This window comes from Halichoeres trimaculatus, unplaced genomic scaffold (assembly GCF_033239565.1).
Source record: "Halichoeres trimaculatus isolate MK-OKI-2021-1 unplaced genomic scaffold, fHalTri1.1 fHalTri1_scaffold_24, whole genome shotgun sequence".
Taxonomy (NCBI): domain Eukaryota; kingdom Metazoa; phylum Chordata; class Actinopteri; order Labriformes; family Labridae; genus Halichoeres; species Halichoeres trimaculatus.
Window position 1 is genome coordinate 5,501,214 of NW_027437202.1, and position 26,897 is coordinate 5,528,110.

General features: G+C 46.2%; 1 protein-coding gene across 1 annotated transcript; it reads left to right on the forward strand.

Moving 5' to 3' along the window:
- Nucleotides 1–683: 683 nt before the first annotated feature.
- On the forward strand, nucleotides 684–26,537 carry spega (striated muscle enriched protein kinase a). The gene is made up of 43 exons (XM_074664939.1): nucleotides 684–1,125; nucleotides 3,913–3,955; nucleotides 4,483–4,806; nucleotides 6,777–6,875; nucleotides 8,179–8,329; nucleotides 9,370–10,122; nucleotides 10,262–10,662; nucleotides 10,738–10,884; nucleotides 11,343–11,525; nucleotides 12,854–13,005; nucleotides 13,077–13,165; nucleotides 13,249–13,424; nucleotides 13,506–13,689; nucleotides 13,760–13,833; nucleotides 13,921–14,079; nucleotides 14,169–14,358; nucleotides 14,457–14,686; nucleotides 14,772–14,891; nucleotides 14,971–15,075; nucleotides 15,517–15,723; nucleotides 15,808–15,931; nucleotides 16,200–16,372; nucleotides 16,502–16,614; nucleotides 16,692–16,860; nucleotides 17,072–17,171; nucleotides 17,581–17,781; nucleotides 18,180–18,237; nucleotides 18,311–18,388; nucleotides 18,472–18,644; nucleotides 18,726–18,752; nucleotides 18,842–18,994; nucleotides 19,073–19,115; nucleotides 19,194–19,259; nucleotides 19,424–21,959; nucleotides 22,029–22,196; nucleotides 22,878–23,000; nucleotides 23,347–23,511; nucleotides 23,590–24,166; nucleotides 24,238–24,477; nucleotides 24,562–24,785; nucleotides 24,884–24,959; nucleotides 25,052–25,201; nucleotides 25,283–26,537. Exons 3-43 carry the CDS (start codon nucleotides 4,674–4,676, stop codon nucleotides 25,518–25,520), a joined length of 9,528 nt encoding a protein of 3,175 aa, XP_074521040.1. The 5' UTR covers nucleotides 684–1,125; nucleotides 3,913–3,955; nucleotides 4,483–4,673; the 3' UTR covers nucleotides 25,521–26,537.
- Nucleotides 26,538–26,897: the final 360 nt, after the last annotated feature.

Below are 26,897 nucleotides of genomic sequence, written 5' to 3' on the forward strand. Positions count from 1 at the left end.
AGACGGTGAGGAGGAGGGAAGCAGTTACTAATTCTTTGCAGGTTTTGCTGAACAATAACACATCGTGGAGCATTGGGTTTACAGGGGACAGGTCTCAGGTTTTCATGCAGAGTGGTTCAGAAAGATGTAAACACAGGATATTACACTCGGCTGTGGTTTGATGGTTAATCTAACTGAAAACATGAGGTGCAGCAGCTCCCCTGAAATCAGCTCCATGAATCATTCTGTAATCCACTCGGGGAATGTGTTTCGCCGCCCTCTGCGCTCCAGGCGCCGCTCACCTTGACCCTATCACTGGTTAAAGCTCACAAACACGGAGCAGAGATGAATATTTGATGGGTTTGCTGGAGGCTGCTTGCTTTCTTGGAGGAGGAAACAAAGGAGAGATGGAGAAGTAGAGGATTTGTTTTTGGTTGTATTCATCAGGGCTGTGTTTCATGTTTCTTTAATGTGTTGCCATCTTATCCCCTCTTCATCATCTTTCTGCTTCCCCTCCCACGTGAATAATTTCCCCTCCACTCTCTCAAGAAAGAGACCAACTCACTCTTTTGGAGCTGGTTGTTTTCTGCCTCATTTTTCCTCCTCCTCCTCCTCCTCCTCTCTGCTCTCATCTCTGCAATCAGGACCAACACGCCCCTTCTGCTCACACTTCCAACCCCCACCCTCTCTCCAGCTCTGAGTGCGCTCTCCATCGAGGCAGAGCGGGCAGAGAGGTGGCGGAGGGTAGAAGGGGAGTCAGACGAAACCAGCTGAGAATCATCCCCCCCTTCCTCAAAAAAAAAAAAGGCGGTGCCGACGTCAGAGAGGGACGCTTTTCACATCAGCGGATGCACGCTGAGACACAAAGACACCTGGCTCCGGCTCATTTGCATCCTCTCCTTCTCTCCGTCTTCCTGCCAGACCGGAGAGTAAACACACCCACGCACACCGGGGGGAAAAAAAACTGCTGAATCCTGCGCTGAATCCTGAATTTTTCTCCAAATCTTCGTCTTGTTGAAGCCACACCCTGAGCTGGTTTTTGCGGGGAGGTTTTTGTGAGCTAATGCCACAGGTAATCTTGCAAGGCTGACAGGAAGCAGCACTCAAGACGGGATGAAGAAAATCTGGTCCAAGAAGAGATTTCAGGTGAGTTTGCACCAAAAAAACACATTTGTTATGATGTTTTCACTCTGTGTGCATGTTGTTTATCATGAGACAAGAATTTAATTTTGATGCCACACCCTTTACCTCACAATAAGATGGGTAACAGCTGCAAAAAAAGTATTTTAGGGATGTTTTGAAGGTTGAAGCTGCAGGAAGAGGAAGGATGCTTCTTATCAGAAAATCTAAGAAGCAGGCGTAGAAAACTTTCCTTCAAGCACAAAAAAAGCCAAATTCCTGCCGTGCATTTGTCAGATTCATGTTGAATTTATACCCTGACATGCAGCTGAGACAGTTTTGTGGAATAATAAGTCATTCTGTGAGAAATGGGAGCAGATGGAAAGTGTGTCAGTAGGCTACGCTCCGTGGAGACATGAGAATCAGGGCAGCCAGGCTCAGGGGCGACGAAGTGAGCAAAGATCTGGATAAACCTGATTTCTAATGCTGCCTTTTCACTCTGAATCCAACATCAGCACCAGAAAGCTTTCATTTATCGTCTCCTGCCTGGAGCAGCAGCAGAATAACACAGTAAGGATTGGGATTATACGCCAAGAATTTTTAAAGCAAGTGCCAAACGCAGAGAAAGGATTTCGTTTGTGGCTGGCTCTCATTGATATGATTGCCTGGAGGCCACAACAATGGAGATCACGACAGCGATGGAAGCTTCCAGCGTAGTGTGTCAAACAGCAGTTACCACCAGGCAACAGTTAATCAAACCGCCCGACACAAAACGCGCCGACCAATGGGGAGTGAGCAGAGAACGTGGGGGGAAAATGAGTGTGAAGTGAGTCATTTGACTTCGCACTTCGACTACTTTGGCTTTTTTTTTTTTTTGTTCCTCTCCCATCGACTGCAAAGCTGTGAGTCATTCTGAGGAGCTCTCCTTGGTGCTGATTGACAGATTGTCCAAGAAGCAGTTTCACCAACGACCAACTGCTTCATCAGCAGTGAGAAAACTCAAACTAGCTCCAAATGTTAGACTTATGGGCTTGGGTTCTACCATTTTTCCCCCCAAAAGAAAATCAAAAAGCTTGAAAAGTAATCTGCACATGGGTGAGAATAAAAGTTACATGGGTTTTTTTCTATAAACAACAAAAACCACATGCATGATGCTCCTTCCTTTATGTAGATCTTGTGACACAGCAGTTTGACCTTCAGTTTCCAGTTACCAGCTTTAATGCTAATTTAGCTCCCAACTCAAGTGGATCCTTAAAGTAGGGATTATCACATCTTGTAATTCAGGATGTGCGGGTATAAAAATTTCAGCTAATACCAATATTAATATTGTTGTTATGGCTGATAACTGATATTTACCGATATCTACTGATATTTACCAATATTTACCGATTTACACCGATATTTACCGATAATAACCGATACTTGCCGATATTTACTGATATTTGCTGGTATTTACCAATATTTGCCGATTTTTACCAATGATAAAATTTGTTTAAAAAAAGAAAATCTGAGATGATGTTACAATGTAGCTCAGAGATTTCAAATCACTGATATTTACTATTATTTACCGATATCTACTGGTTTTTACCAATGTTTACAGATATTTGCGGATATTAACCAATATTTGCTAATCCTTACCAATATTTGCTGATATTTACTGAGATTTATCGAGATTTACTGATATTGAAATTGGTAAAAAATAATAATAATAATCTGAGATAATGTTACGAGGTAGTTCAGAGAGGTCAGATCACTGATATTTACCAATATTTACTGATATCTACTGATTTTTACTGATATTTACCGATATTTACTGATATCTACTGATTTTTACTGATATTTACAGATATTTGCTAATATTTACCGATATTTGCTGATATATGCCGATATCTCCTGTTATTTACTGATATTTGATGATATTTACGGATATCTAATGATATTTACCAGTATTTGCTGATATTTACCAATATTTACGGACGTCTCCTGATATTTACCGATATCTACTGTTGTTTACTGATATTTGCTGATATTTACCAATATTTACCATTCTTTACGGATATCTAATGATATTTACCAATATTTACGGATATCTACTGATACCTACAGATATTTACCGATATCTCCTCATATTTACCGATATTTGCTGATATTTACAGATATTTGTTCATATTTACCGATATTTGTTGATATCCACTCATACTTACCCATATTGATAGTGGTAAAAAAAACAAAAAACAATCTAAGATGATGTTTTGAGGTAGTTCAGAGAGAGAGTGGTGCAATTTTAAGAAAAAACAACCATGAAGAAGGCTCAAAGGATAGAGAGCCGGGGATAAACATGGTCAAAAAAAGTTTGTTTTGTCTGTTTTTCGGATCAAAAACAGGAAGAAACTTAAAAGAAATCGCCACTCTTCTGTAGTTTTGGTGTTAACATCGTCATAGGAAACAAATTTTGGTCTTGAAAGATAGTTCAAAATGCTCTGAAAATGCCAGCAGCTAATGAGTAAATATCGGCTGATATCGTTATTGATACCGATATATGGTGCATCCCTGCTTGTAATAATCTAAATTTCTAAAAGTCAGAAATCCAGCTTTAAAATTCCACCTCTGTTTTCTGATCTTTGCTCAAGCGTCATTCCCTGCCACTATCTTGCAAATTAGAGCAGAAACGATCGTACAACTGATCTCGTTTCCTGCAGAAGCGTCAGGCGCATCCTCCTGGATCCAAGCGTTTGCACTCTGGTGTTTTGTCTGAAACAAAATCTCTGGCTGTCCTCGCTGATGAATAATGCATCTCACTCTATCTTCTTGCAGAGAACTGGGCACTCCACACGGACATTTGGCCGATTCACCCATGGTGTGTTGTCAGTATGAGCTCTCCCCTCCATTCCTCTCCTCTCTGTTGTAATTTTTTCCTGCTAAGACGCTAAATCGACTGTGGCTTTCTGATTTGATTTCCTTTCCTTCTGCTCTTGTGTACGGCATGTGCTCCTCTTTGATTTATCCTGTAATATCTCCTGTACATATGAAAGTGTTTGTAATGCTCTCTGTGTTTTTACTGCTTGCCTGCTTACACTCAGAGTGGGTTTTATTGTTGTACATCCACCCCCACAAAGCAATATTTGTATAATCAGAGCGTTGCGTAAAATCCTGAGTGAATAACGTGGATGTACGGCGTTATTCCAGAGCCAAACTAATCACATAAAGCTGCTCGCTGTAACGTATCCCTTCATAATTACATTTGTAAGTTGATTTCTCCGCCTGGTGCGTTAATCAGATTCAGACGGGTGGATCTACATCCCCACACCACGCTGCCGCCGCCGCTGCTGCTGCTGCCGCTGTAATGAGCTAATGCTGATTGTTCACTGGCTTTTTTATCATTAGGCAGACCTTCTGGAATTATCTAATCAGGATCTGACTTGATGTGAGGCGCAATGAGGTGCAACCTGTTTAGTGGTTGTCTTAGCCCTCCTCCTCCTCCTCCTCCTCCTCCTCTTCCTCCTTCCCGAGCTCTCTAACCAGTAAACATAATCCGTCAGCCGCCCAGCAGCTCGGCTGGCGATTTTAGACTCTTAATGGGTACGAAGAGGATTGGTCGTGTGGGTGAGCGAGATGCTGGTTTCCATAGTAACGGTGCTCTCCCGTCTGCCCTCTCTTGCTGCCACTATGGAAGCGAAGTTTTCCGCTCCTGCCGAAAGCAAAGCTATGGTAAAACCTGCCTGTCTCGATTCATCTCTTGTTCTTTCTCCTTCTTTTTTTTCACTTTCATCACTGTTCATCCTGCTGGTGTAATGTGAGCGTGGTCTCAGGGTGTTGATCTCCATCTGTGCTGCTTCTGTCCTCCTCTTTATTCCTCCACAACGTTTAAGTTTCCTCATTTACATGTTTCCCTCTTCTTTTATTAAATCACTTTCTCATCTCTGTTGTTTTCTGCCTTTTTATTCACATCTTTATGGCTTGACTTTCACTTCCTGTCATCGTGTTTCCAGTTCATATCTGTTCTTAAAGGGACCATACACAACTCTCACACAACAGTCTGCAAAAAACTAAAATCTTATCAAGTGTTTTTCTCTTATTTTAAGTGAAAACTGTCTTGTAATACTTGATTTGAGCCACTTTAACTTATCAGTCCAGAAAAATGTCTTTTTTATCAAAGCTTTATAAATCTCAAGCAAAGATTTCAAGATATTTGCTAAGATTTCTCAATAGGAAGTGAAGATTCTAAATCTTGAGGTAAGATTTTATGAATATTAAGCTCTACTTCTTTGATGTTGGCCACAGGATTTTCAGTGGGGCCATCAAAGCACTTAGTACATGTCTTGAAATTGTAATTTCAAAATTTGCAAATATTTTGGGAATTTTGGAATTCTGCAAATGTTTCAAAAAAGTTGAAATCTAATAAATTTGCAAAAATTAAAAAAAAAATGGCAAAAAAATTGTAAAAAAAAAAAAGAAAGAAAATGTTTGAAATTTTAAAACTTTTATAAAATATGGAAAAAAGATATGAAAATGTCAACAATTTGTAAAAACAAAAACAAAAAAACAAAAACAGGGTTTATGCTAATTAAGACCTAGAAGAAAGCTCCCAACTCAGGTTGATCCTTCGATTTGGGATGATAATAAATTGTAATTAGGGCTGATTACCAAAAATTTAAAATCTAATAAATTTGCAAAAATTAAGAAAAAAAAAGGAAAAAAAGAGAAAATTTTTGAAATTTTAAAGATTAATTAAAATATATAAAAATAGAAATTTCAACAATTTGTAAAAAAAAAAAAAAAAAAAAAAAAAAAAACATTTTTATGGCTTGACTCTCACTTCCTGTTATTATATTTCCAGTTTATATCTAGGGACCATACACAACTTTCACACTGATATCATCATTTATTGTTCTGTACTCTGCAAAAAACTAAAATCTTATCAAGTGTTTTTCTCTTATTTTAAGTAAAAACTGTCTGATTATACTTGATATGAGCCACATTTAACATACCAGTCCAGAAAAATGTCTTGTTTCAAGTTATTTAAAGACAAAAATGAGGTCTGAATTTCTTGTAACAAGTAAAAAACATCAGCCAATGGAAGAAGAAAAATTAACTAGAAAATTTGGATTCTCTTTCAGTCGTATCCTAGAAATTAATCCCAACAAGGAAAAGAAATCACCCCCTGTTTCAGTAATTTCTCTCCAAGTGTATGATCAAAAAGAACAAAGTCAGCCCATAAATGCACAGAAATCACCCCAAAGTGACTTCCTTCAGCTGTTTTTCTGAAGCGATAGTGCACTCTCCACCTTCCCTAAACTAAATTAGTTTGTAAATGTGCTCAAGTGAAGAGGCACTCTTCTTCTGGAGAGTGTGAGTAATGATTTTAGCAGCTCATACGGGTCATATTTACAGAATATAAAACCACAAGTGTCCAGGTTCAGCCTGCTCTTTGTTTCTAAAGTCAAACATCCTTCAGCAGAGGAGCCATCATCTATCTCCTCCTCCTCCTCCTCCTCTTCATGTATACCCCGACACAGCTGGCTCCATGTCACGCTCCAGCTTCAACCCATTTATTTCACTCTGGGGGCTCTCTGCTGCTCCTTTCACAGACCCATCACACTCCACGTCTCTAAGCAAATGTGAAATGTCATTTTCCTCCTCTCCTCCTCTCACCTGTGTGTTTGCTCTGTTTGCTCTAGACTCTGAGACCACAGAGGATGAGACCACTGAACCTCAGATGGAAACCAAAGAAGGGCTCGGGAGGCACCAGGACAAAACCGGGAGGAGGGGACTCCCTGGTGAGCTGACGCTTCTAAAATTAGCTTTTTTCTGATTCTTAAAACGATGTTTTCATCGCTGCAGAGCTGGAAAAAGATGACGGTTTGGAGGGAGGCAGCTTTTTATGAGTGGATGATTTACTGCAGCACCACATTTCTGCCAAAAACACTCACACAACATTATGATTCAACGCCGATTGATGGGTTTAATGGATGCTTGGCCCACGCCGTGCGTTGGATAAAATCCGATATGGCAGGATGCATTAATCCCTCCTGGTGTGATGCAACAGAGCGACACACTGCCCTAGTTTTAAGGAAACCTGGGGAATCTGAAGCTGAAGCACATGATGACAACTTTTTGTGGCGGGGCCTGTTTTTGAGGAGAGCTATGAGCGTAGAATTTCCATAATCAGCCTTTTCCTGTCGAAGAATTCCTCAGAGACTGTTTACTCGCTTGCTGAAGTGTTGTCAGCGTCACAGGACCTGCGTGCCCTCACACCCGCTCCTAACCAGGCAACAGGATGTCTGAATATAGATCAGAAATATTGACACCCTTCTCCTCTGCCACAAAGAAATTTTAGATTCTCCCCTCGCTCCTGCACGGCGTTTGCACTTTCTACGCTTTCGTGTTGGCGGGCCTCATCACATCCCTCTGGAGACGGGAAGAAAGAAACGGAGAGAATCTCAAATGAGGGAGGGATGAGGTGATGCATCATTTGCAAACACCACAGCGCGGCGTTCACAAACGGGATCATTTGTCCTCCTAAATTGAGGTTTTTTCCTGCAGGAGATTTGGTTTCGTGTCACTCCAGATGCCCCTCGTCTGGTTTGAGACAGCAGCAAAGTAAAAACGCTGCAAAGCCGTGTTGAGAGAGAGCTGCTGGTTTGTTTTCTGATTGTGCAGCTGAGTCAGTATCATTTGCAATCGCAGCAGAAGGCTGTCGTTTTATATCCCCGACACCATTCCCCGCTTCAAGGTTTCTGTCGTTAACGGGAAGCTGCTGACTGCTCTTTCTTTTCGCTGCCAAAGCATTCCTGTCTCCGCCGCTCATCACTAAAACGTCAATCATTACCTGATTTGCGACGGGGGAGGATCTCTTTAAGTGGTGCACGCTCCTCGACGTAGCCATTCCACTTTCTGCTTCATTTCCTGTCTGCAGGAATCGATAGACTCTTTATCCATTGTGCTGTTTTTTAATGCTTAATGATGTTCCTGCTTTCAGTCTGACGTCAGAGGCTCAGAGTCTGCATCGATCAGCCTCTCAGTTGATGAAGTAATCTTTTTACACATGATCTCCTCCACTTTCTTCTTCTTTTCCTCCAGGTGAAGGAGGAGGGATGATGGACTACAACCCGGATGCTCCAGACCGCAGAGCCACCCTCCCTGGAGGCTACGACCCCGTAGTGGAACGTGAGCTCCGCACGCTCGGCTCCCGCCCTCCAGGCTCCCACTATGACCCCACAAACCCAGCCAGGCAAGCCCTCGGCGGCGCTCCCTCTGAGGGGAACCCGCCCGTCCGTCACCTTGGAGTGGAACCGCTCATCCGAGCGTCTCACGCTAACCTGGCGCGGCCTGTTCAGGGGTCAGAGGAAAGTGTTTCTGTCGGCAGCGACTACTACGGGAGCATGTTCAGCCTCTACAGAGGGAGAACATTTTCCATGCCGTTATAGCACATGGCTTTCTTTAAGGATCCAGCGATAAGTCAAGAAAGACCGGCCACAAACCTAAATTGAAAAGAAAACAAGACATTTTATCCTGCATAGACCCAACTTGCAAAAATTCTCCTTTTGTTACACGTCCTAAATCATTTTTTTACTCTTTTCATACACTTTGATTCCCGTTACTTTATTTCGATGTCGCACTTTCCTTTGACTCTGTTTTTCTATGCTGTGAGCGTGGTTTGGTTTCCGTCTAACAACAGATCTTAAAGCCACTCTTCTTGATATTTCTTATAGCCATGTTCGATATATTATTCAGCACTTCTGGAAACTGTGATGACTCTTTTTAGCCGCCGCATGTTTTGTAGAGCAGCTGCACACTTTTGGATTAACACCTTATCTTTATAGGTCTGCTGTGGCATGCATGGGTTGCTGGCTTTGATCCAATCCTAATGTTAGCATGAACGCTCCCACGAATTAACCAACATGTGATTCGCAGGTTGTTTTCAGGCATGATGTTTTTGTACGTGGACTTAAAGCAGCAGTATTTATCCCTTCGTTGTAAATCTGCAGTTTTCAAGCCAATTATTTCCACTTGTCACCGTCTTTCGAGTGTCTTCCACTTCACCACAGTTAGATGAGTTCATCTGAGACTTTAAGAGAAGCGTTTTTTTATTTCTCCATTTCATTTCACACTGTCTGATCTCTCTGAAAAATGAGTCGCAAAGAGCACAGACGTAAACACACAAAGAACTCACGGGTGATAATGGAAACACAAGAGGAACTAACACAAACGGAGGTTGATCTGCTTCTTGAACAGCTCTAACTTGGCACCTCCCAATCCTCACCCCTTTAGGAGTCAAACTGCGCAAGATCCTTCCCATGCTCCCCTGTCTCCCACCCCGCACAAAAACGGCATCAGCTCCCCAAACCAAGACCCGGATAAAGCCAAACCCTCAGACGTAGTCATGACTCCAAAAATGGCTCGCACCGCGCCAAAGATCTTCGATAAAGTCCGTGCTTTCGAGGAGAGAAGAGCAAGCGTGGACCTTCCAGGGCGAGGAAGCTCCTTCGACTCGGATGACAGCGGTAAGAAAGCAGGAGGCCTCAGCAAAGAGGAGGGTCGCCTCCTGCAAGGAGTAGCCGAGAAGCGAGGGGCGTTCAAGCAGCGGGCCTCGTCTTTAGAGGACAAGACGAGCTACTCCCAGAGGGTCCAAAGCTACCAGAGCAAGTTCACCGAGGAGCTGCAGAGGATCAAGAAACTAGTCGGGAAACCCAGCTTGAAGAAGGCGTTCTCCACCGAGCAGCTGTCCCAGAAAGAAAGGCAGACCTCCGGGAAAGTCGAGCCCATTCCTCCCCAAGTGGTGAAAAAGCTGGAGGCCCGGGAGCGAGCCCTGGAGGACGCCAAGGCTTGGGAAGCGCAGAATTCTCAACCAGCGAAAGATCTGAGGAAGCAAGGCGACCCCAAGGAGATGACACAGCCAAATCTACCGGTGGGGATCTCATCACGAGGAAGCACAGGGAAAATCTCTGTTACCATGGAGACTGCACCAGATAACCAGTTACCAGGGCAACCATTGCCAACAGCTACAAGGACAAGCCTCACCAGGTTTGGATAACATCATCCTCACTCCTGAATTTTAAGTGTTTCTAAAATCCTTCATGTAATCGTCACAAATTTGGCGTCAAACTTGAATAAATTCCTCCACTTGAATGTTTACGATGTAGTTTTCTCGTCTGGCACACAGGGAAACTCGACAAAGCTCTCCAGCAGCTGACAAAGACACACTTGTTGCCACATCTCGTAAATCTTCGTCCCTTGTTAGAGACCTGGGGACCGACCCAGACCAAAGATCTGCAAGCCCGAGTGGGAAGAGAGCGTCGCCGGTGACTGTGAAGCAACCAGGGTCCCAGTATCCACCCAAACCACCTCGACTCACCCCGTCACCCACCCCTTCAGTCAGCCCTCTGGTGAAGAGGAGGAAGGCAGAGGCAGGGCATACGTCTCCGGGCTTGAAGTTGAGCATCCCGACCATCCTGGTGGAGGATGAGCCCATGGAGACAGAGTGTGATCCAGACAGGAGCCGGACCAGGAGGGCTCGCAAAAGCAAGAAGGGTCGACCTCATCAACCCAGGTCTCCAGAGGAAGGTAGGTCGGATTCGTACTTAAACACTTCTGTGGCTGACTTCATCAACTCAACGTAAACCTGACTTTTGTCTACAGGAGGATCATCTGATGACTCATACCAGTCTGCTGACGACGAACCAGCCGAGGCACCGAGGATCGAGAGGCCTCCTCAGGACGCTACGGCATCTAGCGGGGCAGAAATCCTGCTGACGTGCATCATCACCGGGAGCCCGCCTCCAACAGGTACGATCTGTTGCTCACCGCACAAAACTGAAATCTTCTCAAGTTTTTTGTCTTTTTTTCAGTAGAAAATGTCTTTTTACCTGACCAGTCCAGAAACATTTCTTGTTTCAAGTTATCTAAGGACAAAAATGAGGTCTGCGTTGAGGTCAGAAATGAGGTCACACAAGCAAATTTTTCTTGCTCCATTGGCAGAGTTTTTTAACTTATTACAAACAATTCAGACCTCATTTTTGTCTTGTCTTGTGAACTAAAAATATGTTGTCCTAACATCCTCCTGCAGCACAAACAATCATTTATTCATGCGGCGACAGAAGATCCAGGTCAAAAGTCTGCTTCAAACCTCGTCTTCTGAATTTCTCCAGCTCCAACAAAAACAACAGCAGCCTCATCTGTTACACATCTCGTTCAGGTTTTTTCACATCACTGTTTGTGTGACTGTTTTTCCTCCTCTGCCTCAGTAACCTGGAGGAAGAACAACGTGGAGATCCGGAGCGACGCGTTCCACGCGGTGAAGTCCGACGGCGAGCGCCACAGTCTGCTGATAAAGAGCATGAGGCCGAACAACGCCGGGACGTACTGCGTCTCAGCCGTGAACTCAGCGGGGCGAGCGTCCTGCAGCGCCACACTCTTCATCAAATCAGGTGAGAGGAGGCTGAGGATGAAGAGTTGTTGTCACGGTGACACATTTCGGAGTTTGTTGCATAAACTCGAGACTCATAAAAAAAAATGTCGACTCGCTGTAATCCACCGCCAGCCCTCCTCCGCCTGACATTCTGTCTTAACAACTACAAAGGCCTGCTGGAGCTCAGCATCCGACTGTGGCTCCCTGCAGCCATTGTCGCCATGGCAACCCATTAATTCTTAAAGGCGCTGAGCTCCCTCTTGAAGCGAGGAACCCTGCCCCGTCACACAAAGGTCCCTGGAGTCTTAGCGGCAGCTTTCAGAATCAGGAGTAAACAGAAAAGACGTTGGAAGAGTGTGTGTGTGTTTGCTGTGTGTGTGTGCAGCAGCAGCATGGGGCCTGTGTGGCCATATTAGGCCAGCGGAGTCTGACTTGCAGGAGTATTTTTAGCCGCCCTCTTGTTCTCTCGGGGTAATTGCAGTCTGCTTTATGTCCTCATGCGAGATTACCGCCACAATCACCGACTTTTACTCCGTCTCCACAGATCGGAGCTGGGAGTTGGAGCTGTGAAAATGTGGTGGGAGATTATGTGAGTCACTGTAGCTGCTCGAGCGGGGAGATTTTCTGGCACGGCGAGCCAAAAGTGAAGGCGGGAGTGATTGAATAGCTTCAAATGATGCCAAAACTCAATATGGTGAAGGAGATTAACGGCGTATTCTTGGGCTTTGTGCACAAAACAATCATTTAAAAGGGGATTCTTTATGCATTCGTGAATATCTTCATTCTCCGTGGAGGGATAAATAAATTCCTGTGATACTATTGTTTGCACAAAGGATGGGGCAGAGGGTGCAGGAGTTGTGTAAGAGTTGGCAGGTTTGTGTAAATACTCCCCCAGGAGCAGACGCAGCTCAGAGATGTGACTCTAGGTAAGATGCTTTTCTTTCTGTTTAACAAATATGTCTTTAAATCCAAATGTGACTCAGTTTTGAGTGTTTATTTTACCTCTCTGACTTCTTCAAACTCCAGCAGGCGATCCCTCTCTTGTTGAGACGCTCTTTTATCTTCCACACCCCGCTGCTCGTCTCCCTTCTCTTTATTTTATCTACTCACGCCACAGAAAGTGAGAAGAGCATGTCTGTGTTGTATGTTCCTCCATCCAGCGGTGTGATTGGGTCAGGGATTAAGGGATTAATTCATTATCTGTGGCCCACTCACCTCTAACTCAGCACTCTGTGTCGCCAGCTGCTCGTTTTGGCTGCCAAACTCGTCAGAACTGACTCCTGTTACCATGTCGACCACAGCCCTGATTCCTCAGATTAAAAGACTCCCCTCTTCTTCTTCTTCCAGACCCGACTCACAAGCAATGCGGGAAGCCAGAGGTCAGCAGCCCCATCCAGTCCGACGAGGAGTATCTGAGCCCTCAGGAGGAGCCGATGGAGCTGGAGGAGTCGCCTGCTCCCGCCAAGAGAGTCCACTTCTCGGAGCCGCCATCGTTTCAGGTAGGAGAGTCGGGAAAACTAAACGGACGCTCTCTCAAGTTCATTTCACTTTGTTAACCTTTCGTGAACAGGTGGCGCCGACTGACCAGAGCGTCACTGAAGGTCAGGATGTCATCGTGTCAGCGAGGATCAGAGGGCAGCCCAAGCCGATGGTGTACTGGTGAGACACATCTCCACCTTCCTCCTCGTCACACACTCGCTCTTGACTTTAAGTGCTTCTGACGCCGCTTTTTCACAACCCAGGCTGAAGGACAAAGTCACGTTAAAGACAGCAGGGCGCTTTGTCGTGAAGGAGACAGGAGATGGCGGCTCTGAATTGAGAATCAGCTCAGCTCAGAGGACGGATGCAGGAGTTTATGTCTGCAGGATCGTCAACGATTATGGGAGCAAGCAGGTGGAGAGCAGGGTGGAGGTCAAAGGTGAGTGAAGACATCTTTTTTCATCAGCTGAGTTCATCATCTTTTTATTTCAGCTTCTTGTTCTTCTGATTTTAACCCCAGCTGGAGCTCAGCTAGCGCTAAAGATCATCAGAGAGGTTGAAGATGTCGCGGTGAGAGCAGGAGGGTCTGCGATGTTTGAGTGTCACATGACCGGGCCTCCAGATGTGGACGTGGACTGGATGTCCAACGGGAAGCTGATCCAGCCGGCACTGCTCAACTGCAAGATGTATTTTGACGGAAAGAGGTGGGTTTGGTGACATCTTTGGGATTAAAAAAACTTTTAGGGTTTAAAAGTGATGCTCATCCTCTGGTAGGTGCCGCCTCCTGCTCAATTCGGTGCACGAGGATGATAGTGGGACTTACATCTGCAAGCTAAGCACCGCCAAAGGTGAGGCTAAGATGATTTTACTCGTGTTTAAAGCTGAAAACACGTCAGAAAAATTCCTAACTAGGAGACGTGTTGTGTAATCCTCAGAGGAGTTGACCTCAAGTGCGACTTTAAAAGTCACCCCGTCCAAGGAGCCGCTCTTCACCCGCAAACTGGACATCCTGGAAGTCATCGAAGGCCGCACCGCCCGCTTCGACTGCAAAGTAAGCGGCTCACCACCTCCTCGAGTCACATGGATGCACTTTGGTAAGAGCCTCCAGCTTTTCATCCCTTAATGTGTTTCTCCAGAAAGAAAAAAAACAGCCTGGATTGATCGCTTAATGATGCTCTTTCAGAGACGAGAGTGGAGGAGAGCGATAATGTTCGCATCCTCCAGGAGGGAGGTCGTCACTCGCTTGTCATCGCCCACGTTAGCAGCGACACAGAAGGCTTCTACACGGCGGTGGCTCAGAACATTTATGGAAAGTCTGAATGCACCGCTGAGCTCTACATGCAGGAACCTCGAGCTGCCATCTCCTCTCACATGTAATTCATATGCTAATCTGCTCCCTGTGGTGTTAATCTGAAGACAGGAACTCTGTTTGAGAGATTTAAAGAGGTTAAAGCATCTTCATCTCCTCCAGGTCGAAGCTGGAGAAGATGCCGTCCATCCCTGAGGAGCCGGAGATGCTGGAGGGTGAAGTGGAGAGGAGGACCATGCCGGACTTTGTGAAACCTTTAGCTGACGCTGAAGTGATTGAAGGGAAAGAGGCGGTGCTGAGGTGTAAGGTGGCGGGGCTGCCTTACCCGACCATCGGCTGGTACCACAACGGGAAGCGGATCGAGAGCAGCGAGGAGCGAAAGATGACCCAGCGTAAGCACAGAAACCAAACATCCACCTTTAATTCTTCATTCCACTTCAGATTCGTGAATAAAAACCTGGTGTGTGTCTTCTTCAGACAGGGATGTCCACAGTTTGGTGATCCGGAGCGCTTGCCACGCTCATGGAGGCGTCTACAAGGCCGTCATCTCCAACAAAGTGGGCAAAGCCGCCTGCTACGCTCATCTATACGTCACAGGTAGAGCTGAAGGAGGAAAGATGATGTTAGAGTTGAAGGAGAGAAGTGTTTCTAATAACGTGCTCCTTTTAACAAACAGATATAGTTCCTGATCCTCCTGATGGTCCTCCTGTGATTGAGGCCATCACCGGGAAAACCATCACGCTCAGCTGGAAGAGGCCGAAGAGGCTCGACTCCTCGTTTGGTGGGTTTGAATTTTTTTTTTTGTTTGTTTTAATTTTTTTTTCAGAGTGTGAAAATTTACATTGTAACATTATTAACATTACATTTTTTTAAACAATTTTTTAAATTATTTTTTACAAATGGTACACTGAATGTGTCAATAAAAAAAATTAATTAAAAAAATAAAAAAATAAAATTTTATCCGTGCAATTATTATTATTATTATTTTTAATTAATTAATTAATTTTTTTAGGGTGTGAAAATTTACAATATTACATTATTTTGATAACATTTTTTTAACATCTTGTTTACTTTTTTCTACATATGGTATATAATATGTCAATTAAAAGTACAAGTGCACAATAAGGGTCCTGAAAGTAAACAAAAGACTGTTCATTCTGCGCACATTTGAATCCAAATCTCGTCGCTTAATTTTGTTCACATCCTCCTTTTGTGTTTGCAGATGCTGGTTCCTTGCTCTACGTGGTCCAGCAGCAGCCTCTAGGCTCCATCCAGTGGTCTGTGGTGGCCTCCAACCTCAGAGAGACCAGCTACACCCTCACCTCCCTGTCCAAAGGAGTCCGCTACGCTTTCAGAGTCCTGACGTCGACTGGGAAGACGCTGAGCAAACCATCGCCTTCGACGGACCTGGTCCAGCTGCTGGACAGAGGTAACTCCTCGAAAGTAGCTCAGATATGAGCCCATGAAGCTGTTTTGTTTTTAAAATGTTTTTTTCCATCTTTTCTACTACTAGGACCTTATTTAAGGAAAGCACCGGTCATCACAGACAAACCTGACGTGGTGTATGTGGTTGAGAACCAACCTGTGAGCATCACCATCACGCTGAACCACGTGCACGCAGTCGTAGCCTGGAAAAGGTCAGTGCCTCTCTTTTCCTAAACATGTAAGATGAGTAAAGTGCATCTGAGGTCGCGCTCAAGCAGCTGCTGAATGTTTGAGCTGTGTTTAAACATGGTGTCAGCTTCTGAAGTGCAGGAAGCTCACTTAAAACAAACGACCTCAGGAGAATCCAGGATCCAAACTCAGGCACACGTGCACTTTTCATGCTCCTTAAACCCGCTTATCCAAAACCTTCAGGATGAGTTCGCTCATGAGACTGGCTCTCACTCCCTCTGTTTTCCTCAGGAGAGGCGTCGTGTTGGCGAACAAACCCGGCACATGCGAGCTGAGCATGCCCGATGACGACCAGCACACCCTGAAGCTCCAGCGAGTCAAGAGCACAGACATCGGTCAGCTGGTGGTCACTGCCAGCAACCAGTTTGGCAGCGACCTCTGCACGCTGCAGCTCGCCATGGCGGGTCAGTTCGGATCAGTACACGAGCTTGAATCCAAATAATTTAGTACTCGCTCCTGGCAGCAGCAGACATCAACAAGGGGAAGTTGTCCAACAAATTTTCTCTCTGTTTCTGTTTCTGTTTGCTCTGCAGTGCCTCCAAAGTTTGAATCCATCATGGAGGACGTGGACGTGCACGTTGGAGAGACGTCTCGTTTGGCGGTTGAGGTCGAAGGGAAACCAGACCCAGATATTCTGTGGTACAAGGTCTGAGTCACATGCTGTTAGATATTAAAAAGATGCTTTAGTAGAAACAGAGAGTGATCATTTGTCGTGTGTTGCAGGATGACGTGCTCCTCGCTGAGAGCAGCCACTTCACGTTCGTGTACGATGACCCCGAGTATTCACTCGTCGTCTTAAACGCCCGCCCCGAACACTCTGGAGTGTACACCTGCACTGCGAAGAACCTGGCTGGCTCCAACTCCTGCAAGGCGGAGCTCACAGTGCACACAGGTCTGCAGAAAAACCTCCTGCATGAGTTAAAACTCACTTTCGTTCCAGTTAAAGCTGATTGTTGTTGCACATAGCGCCTCTGAATCCACAGCATATGGCCAAGGTGTTTTCAGAGTACAATGTGAAACCATCTGTCACTCTCCTTGGCACACAATCACAACCTCACACACACACACACACACACTTTAAAAGCCTGTGTTGGTCCCTGCAGAGCGTCAAGAAGCAGCCGAGCCAATGGAGGACGAGGGAACCATTCTGAGGAAAATGAGGCGTTTGACGGATTATTATGATGTCCACAAAGAGATAGGGAGGTGAGTGTGTGCGTGTGTGTGTTTTAGTGTGTGTGTGTGACCCCAGCTGTCTGACATCCTGTCATACAGAAAGTACACGGCCGTTAGAGCGCCGAGGGTCGGGCTGAGGGGAGTGACGCAAGCTGCACCTGGGGATGAGAGATGAGTCACCAGCCGGAGACGACGGATGATTGTTTGGGTCTGGCTCCAGGAGACAGACAGAGACATGAATTTCACGGCAAATTGGAGGGAAAACAAGCAGACGGGGAAACTGTCGAGGCTTTTTTTTTTTGTTATGAAACCTCGAATTCAGTAACACAAATACACAAACCAGCTGAAGAAAATCCAAGTTAATTCGTCTCCTCCAGTGATTGGAAAACACATCCCTTTAGTTTTTATCAATACAAGCTCAAACTGTCGCCTCTTTCAGGGGCGCCTTCTCCTACGTGAAGCGTGTGAATCAGAAAAAAGGAAAAACCGAGTTCGCCGCCAAGTTCATCTGCGCTCGAGGGAAGAGGAAAGCCACAGCTCTAAGAGAGATGGAGCTCCTCTCTGAGCTGGACAACGAGCGGATTCTTTATTTCCACGACGCCTTTGAGAAGAAGAACGTGGTGGTCCTCATCACAGAGTTGTATCCTTTGATTTCCTGAATGTTAGAACCGACTGTCCCTACGCTGACGCTTTGATTCAGTCACTTTTTTCCTGTAGCGCAGTTTCAGATCTCATCTGCGTTATGGAGGAACAAAAGTGCACTTAGACGCATCTCAAAGACACTAAAGATCCAGAGCATTAATCCTAATGTCTTCTGCAAACCCCTGGAGGTATGAATGAAGCAGCAGCGCTTGCCTTCCCCCTCTGACTCATCCCCGATGAGTGGAATTAGCCAGAGATGAAGCTGTGTGGGAGTGTTGCTCATTTATAATTCATCCCTCATGCACCTACCTTCCTACCTACTGCTCGGACTCTGCAGGCAAGTCGCAGCTTTTGTTGTTTGTGTGTGTTTTTTTTTCCTTAACTCTTGTTTCGAAGATGTCACGAGGAGCTGCTGGAGAGGATGGCCAAAAAAACAACAGTGAAGGAAGTGGAGGTTTGTTCTGCTCCTGCCGACTGCACTGCGCTAACGTTACGTAACTTCTTCAACTCACTCTGTTCCTTCGCAGATTCGCTGGAGTGTGCAGCAGCTTCTGGAAGGTCTCCGTTACCTCCATGAGAAAAACATCGCCCACCTCGATATTAAGGTACACCTCCTTCCTGCTGAAACTCAAAACCACTCAGCTCCTCCTCCTTAAAGTCCACTTTTTTGGTCTGTCTCCTCCTCCAGCCTGAGAACATCCTCATGGCGAGCCCCGGGAGCGATCAGATCCGCATTTGTGACTTTGGAAACGCAGTGAAAGTGGAGGCATCAGAGCAGTTCTACTGCAAATACGGCACGCCAGAATATGTGGCGCCTGAGATTGTTAATCAAACTCCTGTCTCCACGGCGACAGACATATGGTGAGCCACCTGTTCCTGCAGGAGCTGCTTTATCTGCATGAAATTCTCCTGATTCTCACTCATCATCTCACTCTTCCACAGGCCTGTCGGCGTCATCACGTACCTCTGGTACGTTCTTCTCATGCACAAGCATAAAAATGTGAAAAAGTACAAAATGCATCTTGAATTTTGTCGCTGAAGAATGTTTCTCTCCTCAGTTTGACCGGCGTGTCTCCATTCGCCGGCGAGAACGACAGAGCCACCGCTTTAAACATCAGGAACTACAATGTGGCGTTTGAGGAGAGCATGTTTTCAGACCTCTGCAAGGAAGCGAAGGGATTCGTCATCAAGCTTTTGGTGGTGGACAGACTGTAAGCATCCTAAAACAATTATCTTTAATTTAAAAACAAACACAAGAGTCTGAAAAGTCTTTGTTTTTCTCCTCTTAGGAGGCCCAGCGCTGTCGAGTGCCTTCGCCATCCGTGGTTCAAGGTGAGGCGGGATTTCTTGCGTCAGAGGGTTTTTATTTTTATCCCAAGCAAGGTTAACACCTCTTGTTTTGTCCTCCAGTCTCCAACGAACAAGAGCATCAGTACGGTGATGCTGAAGCAGGTGATGTCTCGGAGGCGATGGCAGGTACGCAGGTGTTGGTGGCAAATTATAGCCTCTCATTTCCATTTCATTAACACATGAGAGTCAGAGTTTGGAGTTTCTAAATGAAGATTAGACAAAACAGATGATTAGATTAAATCAATCTATCTTTTCACACATTGGTTTTCTAATCTTTTCTCCGTTTCCAGCGTTCTCTTATCAGCTACAAATCCAAAATGGTCATGCGCTCCATCCCCGAGCTCTTAAACGACTCCTCCAGCCACGTCTCCATCGCTGTGGCCCGACACCTCAAAGAAGGCTCCCCTCCGCCCTCCTCATCCTCAGACTCCGATGCCGACGTCGACGAGCTCCCCTTCATCCCCATGCCGCTCTCCATGGTCTTCTCAGGATCCAGGGTCTCCCTTAATGAGATCCCAGGGGATGAGGACGTCTCTGTGCGGCCCTCTGCACCTCCTGATGGCACCAGGAGAAAGGATAACACTGAGGTTAAAAGAGAGGAGGACGAAGAAGAAGCTGTGAGTGACGAGAGTATGAAGATAAGGCGAGCACCTCTAAAGAAAGGATCGAGCGTGGAGTCGGAGGATTCACAGACGAAATCCAGGCGAGCGACGATGAGGAGAGGCAGCTCCGCTGATTCAGCTCTGCTCCTCCACATCGACCCTGAGGAGGAAGATTCCAGTAAAGATTCAGACGCCAACAGCAAGACTCTGAAAAAGGCCGTCTCCATGGAGCTGCCCAACCGCAGCCCGAGCCCCGGGGCGGCTAAGCTAAGCCAGGAGGATTACGCCCTGAAGCTGGAGCTGATGAGGCAGCGGCTGCTCAGGGGAGGCAGCGTGGACAAGAAGATGAGCGGCCTGCGAGGGCCGCTGTTCGAAACACTCGGGATGGAGGATGAGAGGCGCACCGGGTCCCTGGATCGTAATCTGAGGAAATCCAGAGCTGGCCCCTCGACGCTCGCGAGAGCGGCCTCCTCTGAGACTCCTGGAGAGGACGTGCCAAAGACGAAAGTTTTCCGCAAGAGCGCTTCGTTCACTCAGGGGGATTCTGAGCCCATGCCCCTGCACCGCAGGTTCGGAGCCCCCTTAGAGATCCCATCAGCAGGCGGCGCTTCGAGCATCGAAGGGAAGAAGCTCCAGGAGGCGACGTCGATGTCAGCGCTGACAGAGCAAACATCACTGGATTCTTTAATTCCCCCAGCGTCGAGGAGATTGGACCAACAGCAAAAACAGAAGGATGAAGATCTGCAGAGGGAAAGGACCAAAACTCAGCAGGAGGCGCCAGAAGATCGGACATCACCTTCTGTGGTTACTCCGATCATTGTGATCGAGGAGGATGACGAGGAAGAGGAGAGGAAAGAGGATCGGGAGTTACAGATTCATGAGGAGATGAAGGAAAAGGAGAAATTAGAAAAAGATAAAGCATCATCTGTAAATTCAAACAACGTAAAGTCTAAAGACGCCCCCTCATCGCCTGAGCACGCAGCTGTGTTTTCTAAAGTAGCAACAGGAGACAGATCTCCTCTCTCCACATCATCAAACCCTGATCTCCCCGCCCTCCCCCGCCAGCCCGTGCTCAGAACAGACATAAAAGACATCGACTCGGAGGAGCTCTTTGAAGCCCGCTTCAAAAAGAGGGAGTCTTCCCTGACCCGCGGCCTCCGAAAGCTGACCAGAAACAAATCAGAGGAGAAATCACCTGTGCTGAGCCGGAAAGACTCTCAGGGGGGCGAGGAGGTTTACAGGCCGGGGCCCAGAGGGGCTCCGCTGGAGATGGTGTCCAGAGGTCTGCAGGAGAAATCCAAATCTGTTCAGGATTTAAGAGAAGAGGATAAGGAAGCAGGACTCGGTCTGATCGGGAGGTTCTCCCTGCGCTCAAAGAGGTCAACATCCGTCGATAAGAAGGGGGAGAAACCAAAGGAGGAGAAGCAGCAGGAAGTGAAGGAAAGTGCCGTCAGCAAGAGGGTTTCATGGGCGATCGGTCGCAGCAAGTCTCTGGACACGAAGGAGCTGAGCAACGCACAGAAGCAGCTGGAGGAAAAAGAACAGAGGAAAGCTGATGAGTCGTCTGTGTCCGCCATGAGGCGTAAGTTTGAGTCCAAAGTAGCAGGGATCTCCGCCAAAATCCGGACGCAGTCAGAGGAGAGGAAGGATAAAGACATCAGAGGGAGTCAGAAAGAGCTGAAGAACGTCTCCGACTCTCCAGTCCTGGCGATGAAGAACAAGTTTGAGAACAAAGTGGCAGGAATTTCCGCAAAGATCCGCAGTCAGTCTGAGGAGAGGAAGGACGACGCGGAAGGGAAACGGACGCCTCTGTTTGCACGCCATCGTCACTCCCAATCTGAGGGTCGTGGGCTTAAAGGAATGGGCATCCCCGAGAACCAGCTCGCCAAACAAACAGGCGCTGCTGCATCCAAAGAATCCATCGAGTCCACTTCCAGCATCCAATCAGAGAAAGCCTCCGAGAGCGACAGGCGGTCGAGGTGGGACAGGTGGGGGTTGTCGAGGAGTAAGAAGGAGAAAACGCCGTCTCAGCCTGATCTGGCTTCATCCTCTGCTCCTAAAGAGGAGGGGTTGTCCAAGAGCCAGCAGTTCATCCGCTCGGCTTCAGATTTCGCTCCGGTGTTCCACATCAAGCTGAAAGACCACGTCCTCTTGGAGGGGGAGCCTGTGACTCTGAGCTGCCTCCCTGCTGGGAGTCCACATCCTGAGATCACCTGGATGAAAGGTGACGTTAATCCTCCTCTTTTATCATCCCCACACGTCGATTTGTTACTGACTGTTTTATCTCCTCCAGATCGTAAACCGCTGGAGGTGGAGGAGCGGGTCAGCCTCGTCTCACACCCTGACGGCAGACAGCTCCTCATGATCATGAAGTCCAGCAGGAAGGACGCTGGAGTTTACGAGTGCATCGCTACTAACGCCATAGCAACCATCACCACCTCCTGCACCCTCTCCATCGCTTGTGAGTAGAAATGGGGTAGAAGTGCTGCTTTTCTTTCATGGACTCACAGTAATAATCATTAGAGCCTGATGTATTTTACATGATTCAATTTCAGAAAGAATGGCTCCACTATTAATCCAGCTGCGATGAATATTAATGTCAACAGATTAGCTTTACAGCAGATTAGCTAAACGGGTTTTGGATTCTCTCAGATTCATCACGGCTTCACAGGAAATATATTTCTCAGCTGTCGTGTTCCATCGATTGCACCTGAACTTTATTTGTTACGTCTTTTGTACTCTCTCGAATTACTAATCTCAGCCAATGGAGCGATTCGTCTCCTCTTGATGATCTACGAGCGGTGTGAAAAACACTTCAGACAACTTATCTCGCCTCGAGAAATGGGCTTCTTTGTTCCTGCTGGTGTACGAGCTTAATGGGAAATGTGTTTTGAAATTAAGGAGGAGGCAGGTTTTGGTGTCGAGTTTGGTTTGGTTTAACGACAAACAGTCGCTGACGCCCTGGGCTGGAGAAAATGAACTACATGTCGAGCTCATCAAGATTAAATGTGACATTTAGGGCGACACAAGGGAGCAAACTTCATCAGGAGTGGTTACACAACGACATGAGTCTACAATAACACCCTGCAGACAGGTCATGTGACCAAACTAGTCATTTTTTTGTTGTTGATTTTTCTTTTAGGTATCCCAAAACGCCCTGGCACCCCTGAAGTCCCTCAGACCTACAACAACACAGCCCTCGTCCTGTGGAAGCCAGCGGACACCAAGTCCCCGTGCAGCTACAACCTGGAGAGAAAGACAGAAGGTGGGTGAAGATGTCTTAATTTCTTTTGTCAGGAGGCAGAATTAAACCCACGACCCTTTTGGCAAGCTCAGACAATATTTAGCTTTGTACCGTGTGTGTGATGGCGCTCGTAGAAATAAGTCGCCTAATCCACAGACGGCAATTAGAGCAAGGAAATGAGTCGGTACAAGAGGGAATACAGACTGTCCTCATACTGCTGGAGGTTTTTTGCAACTTTAATCACAGTCATGTCATAAAGGAGCAGATAAAATGAACTCAGAAATTACTTTGACAACACCGCCCTCTAGTGTGCATTTTACGGAACTACAACAAGCAATCAACTCTGATCCTCAACATTTTCTTCCAGGTGATTCTCACTGGATGACAGTAGCCACAGGGATTGTCGACTGCTACTACAACGTCTCAGATCTCCCACAAGGGGGCAGCTTGAGATTCAGAGTCTGCTGTGTGAACAAAGCAGGACAGGGACCCCACAGCAACAGCTCTGCCCCTGTCACCCTGGACTCAGCAGGTGGATGTCACACTGAAAGAAAGCTCGTCAACTTAACAGTTGGAGCTCAGTTTCTCACTCTTTGTTGTTTCTCCACAGCTAAAGGAGCTCCGCCCACCATCGCCGTTGTCCAAACCGCCCCACCTCCACCTCCACCTGTCGTCACCTCCTCAGTAACCATACCTCCTCTCAAACCCACCCAGAACTACGCTAGAAGCAGAGTCACCGTCTCCACCATCACTTCCACCTCCACCTCTCCTACTCCTGCAGCAGAGACTCCAAAAACAAGCTCCACTCATCCCCCTCCAGCAACAGTCAAACCTCCGCCACCCTTTGTCCTCCCTAAACCTCAAAGTCCCATCAACGTGGTGTCACCCATGACCCAAACTCCACCCATATCCCCGCCTCCACCTCTTGTATCCCCACCACTAACGCCATCCAAACCAGCTGTGGCTTCTGTTCCCACCTACGTCCAAACCACCACTATCACCGCCCGCGTCGCACCAAGCCCCGTCTCCTTTAGCCCGCAAGTGCTGCAGAGCTCCAGCTTGAGCCCCATCGCTGACGGAGCTAATACCCCGACTAGAGGCACGCCATCAGGGCGAGCTACGCCCTCCACTGCTCTGAAGCAAGGGGTGCCGCAGAAACCGTACACTTTCCTGGACGAGAAAGCAAGGTAAGACAGAAACAGGAAGAATGTCAAAGATTGAACATGATGCAGGATAAAAACGCTGTTTTTTTTCGCAGGGGTCGATTTGGGGTCGTCAGAGAGTGCCGCGAGAACATGACGGGTAAAATCTACATGGCTAAGATCATCCCCTACAGCCAGGAGGACAAACAAGGAGTCCTGAAGGAGTATGAGATCCTGAAGTCGCTCCACAACGAGAAGATCATGGCCCTGCATGAAGCTTACGTCACACCACGCTACCTGGTCTTAGTGTCCGAGTACTGCACCGGGAAAGAGCTGCTGTACAGCCTCGTAGACCGGTATGAAGAGGGAAAAAGGGGTCACCTCATGACTTTTCTTACTTTTATTTCTTTCAGTTGAGTTATTTTTTTTAATTACTGCAGATTTCGTTATTCTGAGGACGATGTTGTGAGCTACCTGGTCCAGATCCTGCAGGGAGTCGAATACCTTCACAACCGCCGCGTCCTCCACCTGGATTTAAAGCCCGACAACATCATGGTGAGCAACCTGAACGCCATCAAGATTGTGGACTTTGGCAGCGCTCAGAGCTTCAACCCTCTCAGCCTCAAACAAAGGGAGTCAGGAGCAGGGACGCTGGAGTACATGGGTGAGGATACAGATGCATGTCGACTCAAAAAACATCATTTATCTGTTGATGTGAGTTAAATTTCTCTTGTATCCCATCTTGTAAAAATGTGATCAAAGCTCCGGAGATGATAAAAGGTGAAGTGGTTGGTCCTCCTGCAGATATTTGGAGTGTTGGAGTCATCACACACATCATGTAAGATTTAAAGTTTAACATTTCCTGCAGGAGTATCTTATATTTTATTATTTCAGGTTTGAAGAAAACTTTTTTGTGTCTTTAACATTCAGGCTTGGTGGTCGCCTCCCTTTTGAAGATAAAGACCCTCTCCAAGTGGAATCCAAAATCCTTATAGCAAAGTTTGACCCCTCAAAACTCTACCCCAATGTGTCCCAAAGTGCCTCTGCCTTCATCAAGAAGATGTTGAGCAGCTACCCATGGTAAGAGACACACTTTATGTTTTCACTTGACGCTCTTTTTAAGGTGGAATTGCAGTGAAACTCTCCTGTTTGTGTTTTCAGGGCTCGCCCGACCACTCGAGACTGCTTCTCCCAGGCCTGGCTGCAGGACTCGTACCTGATGAAGCTAAGAAGACAAACCCTCACCTTCACATCAGGCCGCCTCAAAGAGTTCCTAGTGGAGCAACAAACCCGGCGCACAGAGGACGCCACCAAGCACAAGGTGCTGCTGCGCACCTATCAGAGCTCACCCAAGTCCCCCGGGTCTGGGACGACACCTCACGTCCCCGGCCCAAAGTGAGGGGATGAGAAAAACACATTTAAGTTGGAGCTTTTTGCATCTTAAGTCATCTGTGAACCCCCGCTGCATGGAGATGGAAGAGAAGCAGAAAACGAAGCGTTGGTGACATACTTCCCTGAAAGGACACAGGATGTTCTTTGGTTTTTCTTTGATTGCACAATTTCTGTCACATTGTGATTTCTGAAATTGCACACACTGATATTTAATTTAGAAGAACTTTGCTCTCCACCCTGCACGATCAGCCTGGAACATGTGTATCATTAGCGTTTCTACTTGTTTATGTCACTGAATATAGTAGTAAACAACTCATGTGAATGTATCATGATGATTTAAGCTGCTAATTTATTTTGCATCTTCTACTTTTAAAAATCAAAACCAAAAATATGATTTCTCTCTTGAAACTGTTTACTTTTTTCATGTTAATTTATTTGCATGTGTGTGCGCGAGCATTTAGGGTCACTTTGAATTTGCATCAAGGGGGCGAAGAAAAAAGGAGGAGTGTCTTTGTGAATGTTGGACTGTTTAGGGAGTAGTAGGACTTTTTGGTACAACTTCTTTTTTCTGTGGTTAACAAACTGACTGTAACCGGACTCTAAAACACAGTCTGTCGTGTAGATACTTAACCTTTGATTAGTCATACACTGGTAAGTTGCTGTGGTTTCTCAGTGTTACTCATCAGATCACCCAGTCAGTGCCTGAATCGGATTAACATCCAAAATATCGCTCTTGTAAATGTCTCCAAATGATTTATTTGAACAAAGCTAACATTTGACTGCAATATTTGGACTTTGCTACGACAAACAGATGCTTTTAGATTCTTACACACACGCACACACATACAGTACAAGCAGTCCTTGTAATAATAGAACGTCTTGTGTATTGATCTTGAATCGCAGTGCTCCTTTTTTGTATGAATTTGGACGGTTGAAGATTTGTAAATGTACCAATTTGCGGTGTTTATATGTGGAAAAAAGTTGAAATGTTTTTATGAGATAGTCTGTAATAAACTGTTGATACAACTGGGGGATTGTCAATGTACAAGAAAGAAAAAAAGAAGGTAAGTTTATTTATTTAAATTATTTTTTACTGCTCTCCTTTTGTGACCACTCATGCAATTTTACAGCAAAAATATCTGTAAATAATAGAAAGCATATATAACATGTAAAGGTAAGTGCTGCTGGTTTTATTTATGAAAAGAAAAATACCTCCTGCAAAGGAAAGGATTGCACTTTAGCGACGCTCCCTGACTCCAGGCAGTTTCAAGGAGACCCAAACTGGGCGTTTCTAAATCCTCTACGTTGTTTTAGCTTCTTTTTTAACTTCATTACAGGTAAGAAACGTAATTTTTAGCCAATTAATTGGAGTAAATTAAGCGTT

Bases quoted from the DNA above. Each gene is read 5' to 3' on its own strand.
- spega (XM_074664939.1), top strand. From the start codon at position 4,674: ATGGGTACGAAGAGGATTGGTCGTGTGGGTGAGCGAGATGCTGGTTTC. The intron at 14,892-14,970 runs GTAGAGCTGAAG...TTTAACAAACAG, and splicing joins CGCTCATCTATACGTCACAG to ATATAGTTCCTGATCCTCCT. The intron at 18,238-18,310 runs GTTTGTTCTGCT...GTTCCTTCGCAG, and splicing joins CAACAGTGAAGGAAGTGGAG to ATTCGCTGGAGTGTGCAGCA.